Here is a 3,385-nt window from a genome sequence, read left to right as displayed (position 1 = left end):
GGAGAGAGAGGGAGAGAGAGAGAGAGGGGGGAGAGGGAGAGAGAGAGGGGGAGAGAGAGGGAGAGAGAGAGAGAGAGAGGGAGAGCTCAATATATCTCTGCCATTGAATAAACCAGCTTAATTATCTCAAGGATTACAAAAACAGACAATCCTGTTGCCTGTCACTCCAATATTTAAGGTGACAAGCGATGTCTTTCTGACAATGGTGGCTCACCTTTTCTTCCACTTGCTTCTTGGATGGTTTATTGAACTTCTTCTTCACCCGCTGCGTCAAGTCATGTAAACTTTTGGCTTTCTGTAGCTTCATCTTAGAGTTCTCCTGCGCTCGTCTTTCCTTGGAAGCACTAGTTGACTCTACTGATGACGCTGATGAAGACTCAGACGGTCCCGATGACGAAGAGGAAGATTTTGTGACTTTACCTTTCTTGCCCTTGCCTTTGCCCAGATTTTTCCCCGCTGCTTTAGCGGCTGTGTTGTTCACTTTCTTCTTCTTGGCTGTGGACTTGGAGGGGGAGGAGGAGGAGCCTCCAGAGGCTGATGATGAAGATGATGAAGATAGTCCACTAGGACCTGGCTCACTCTTGACCATTGAGGTGTCCGGCGTACTCACAGACGCAGTCAAGCGAGGAGATGCTGAGATTTCTTTAACATACTCCTCAGAAATAGATGCAACTGTCACTTTGGCTTTCCCAGAGGTAGGAACAGACGTGGGTTTGGCTTGGGATGTTTTGGTGTCTGGTGTAGAGACAGCGGCTGTCGAGGCCTCCATCTTCACATCTTTGCTATTTAGTTTGGCGTCTTTGTTGGCTTTGTTTGCCTCCGCGGCTTTCTTCGTGTTCTTGGGGATGAAGTTGGACAGCTTCCAGATGGGTTCCCCTCGGGGGGACAGGGATGGGGAGGGCTGGGGGCTGGGCTCGCTGAGAAAGATGCGCTCGCTGCGCCGTCTGCTCCACTCATCGTCCACAAACAGTGGCTTTAGTGAGGAGCTTGTGTCTACCTCCAACTGGGGAGAGGTTGGGGGTTGGGGGGAGGGTGTGACATTACTAAAATGTGAGGGACACATGCAGGCAGGAGGAAGTGTAAGCAGTGCCTTGAGCTCAACACATACTGATAGACAACGGCTTCTTAATTTGATCTACCCCAAAAAAGTTCTCACAAACCACACTGTCAGGAATATCTCTGTCTGCATCTATAAAAAAAAGCAATCCCCAAATCAAACAGCATCCCTGCACAAAAATGGAGATAGTGAATAGAAACACTTTGCCATGAGGGAACTGATTTCATTACTTTTGCATGCTAAGCAAAAGAGCCATTACCATTACACTACTGACACCAGTGTAAAGTCTTAAATCGACAGTCAACTTTTTCTAGTAGAGGTGCCAACTGGCTAAGAAAAAAAATCTATGACTTTCCAGACCCTACAGATTCAGGCATGTAATTACAGTGTAATCCTAATAGACCTTGTATCAAGACTATATAAATAAAGAACAATATGAGGACAATATCAGAAATTCTGGCCACATAAACAAACAACTCACTGCCGTCCTGACATCGGTGGAGGAGCCCGTCTCCGACAGCTGCAGCATGCCCAGGTTGTTGGACTTCTTGGCCCAGATCGTTTCTGTCCACACAAACAATGATATAGAAATGAATAAAACAAAACTGTAAGTAGAAACAGCAGTGTTTTGACATCCCAACAGTCTGCTTCTTAACTTTCTGCCAGGGCCACAGCGAGAAGAAAGGGATACAATTTCTCCCCTGACAGACGGAGATAATTGATTTTTAAAATATCTAACCCATATTAACATAAAGCAGTAAAGAGCCTAACCTTTTAAATTACTGATGCCTGAAGAAGGTTATGCCCCTTGTTAATAAAAAAATTAAAAGCTTTAAGTTTTTGTATATGTGTGCATGTGCGTATGCGAGAGTGTGTGTGTTTGTACACTTACCTGTGCCCCCGGATGTCTTGTTGGTGTTGATTTTCCTGGGTCTTCCTGGCTTCCGCTTCTTGTTGGGAGAACTGTCACTAGTGTCTGTGTCAGAGTCTGTGGAGGTGACGACAGGTGGTCAGGTCAGTTTTAGCAAGGTTTTTACGGCACTTGTAACCCAAATAGATCAAATAAGTATCGAATGTTTGAGGTGTTACTAAAGAGTAACATACAAAGAAAAGATGGTGGATGGATAAAGATGATAGACATTTAGTAGGAAAGAAGGAGAAAACTACACCAGAAAACCTGCCAACCACTCACTGGTCGAATTCAGAAGGGATTGTTTGAAAAAAGAGAAGCACATCCTAACAATAACCATCATATAGCACAGGGAAAAAGAAAGATAGACAACCTGGACCTTAGTTTTAGTTTACTTTTAGTAAAGATTTACGGCACTTGCAACACAATAAGGTCATAGAAGTGCCGAAGATTAGAGGCGTTATTAGAGAGTAAAAAAGAAGAAGGGGGAGAGATCAATCAGGATGATAAATGTTTCATAGGAAAGAAGAAGCAAACCACACCAGAGCAACTGCCAACCACCTATCAGCCTGAATCAACAGAGGGAAAGAACAGGAGTGGGATCTACCAATGGATCCCTCCAACCACTCACTGAAATATCTCAAGCAAGCAGAAAGAAAAAAAATTACCTAGGAGAGGGAGGCTAAGGCCACAACCATATTAACGCCCGACACGGACGGTCAGACCAGACCGTCTTCGGGCACAAAAGAATGCGCACCGGATCGTTAGAAATGGGAGGTGACAAAAAACGCTTTCGGCTACCATACTGACCCCCGATGTCCTGTGTTGTCCCCGGTCAGACAGTCTCCGATAAAATATGTTCTATCGAAGACGGTCCGTCCGGCGAGATGGGAGGTAATTTTAATGGTGTTATCTCTGCATAGTTGTGTCCCCTTTCCCGCCTCAATGACACTACACTGAATTCTGGCAGTTCTTGATCAGCTCTGTATATTTCTAGCAGTTCATTAAAACTTCTATGTTTCATGCAATAGTATAGTTGGAGTTTTTCACTTTCTTCCAACAACTGCGGAAACAAATGAAATTCACCTAGTGTATCACGCTTTCTTTGGATGAGGTGCACAGAAAATCTTTTTGTCTTGGTTTTCCCGTTTTGTCTGCTTCTCAAAAGCAACATCAACACTTTTTTTCTTTAACCACACACCATATTTTGCAAGACGGCAGGGTCTGAGCGCCAAACTCCGGTGTTAGTATGGTCGGCCTCAGCAGACGGAAAACGGCGGGTCTGGTCTAACCGTCGGTGTTGGGTGTTAATATGGTTCTTCCCTAAGTATTGTCAACACATTCTGATTGAAAGCTCTCTCTCTCTCTCTCTCTCTCTCTCTCTCTCTCTCTCTCTCTTTCTCTCTCTCTCTCTCTCC

At 44.8% G+C, this 3,385-nt stretch overlaps 1 protein-coding gene across 1 annotated transcript in view; it reads right to left on the bottom strand.

The window, feature by feature from the left end:
• LOC101859870 (serine-rich adhesin for platelets) overlaps nucleotides 1-3,385 on the bottom strand; it is a gene marked incomplete at its 5' end in the record, with an annotated part of 61,780 nt that overhangs the window by 14,138 nt on the left and 44,257 nt on the right. Inside the window, 3 exon segments of the mRNA XM_013084381.2 lie at nucleotides 215-1,003; nucleotides 1,539-1,621; nucleotides 1,950-2,045. Of these exon segments, the coding sequence (XP_012939835.1) occupies nucleotides 215-1,003; nucleotides 1,539-1,621; nucleotides 1,950-2,045 (968 nt within the window).

This window comes from Aplysia californica, unplaced genomic scaffold, assembly GCF_000002075.1.
Source record: "Aplysia californica isolate F4 #8 unplaced genomic scaffold, AplCal3.0 scaffold00289, whole genome shotgun sequence".
NCBI classification, from domain to species: domain Eukaryota; kingdom Metazoa; phylum Mollusca; class Gastropoda; order Aplysiida; family Aplysiidae; genus Aplysia; species Aplysia californica.
Note: the sequence above shows the minus strand (reverse complement) of the source record. Positions and strands in the feature narration are given on the sequence as shown.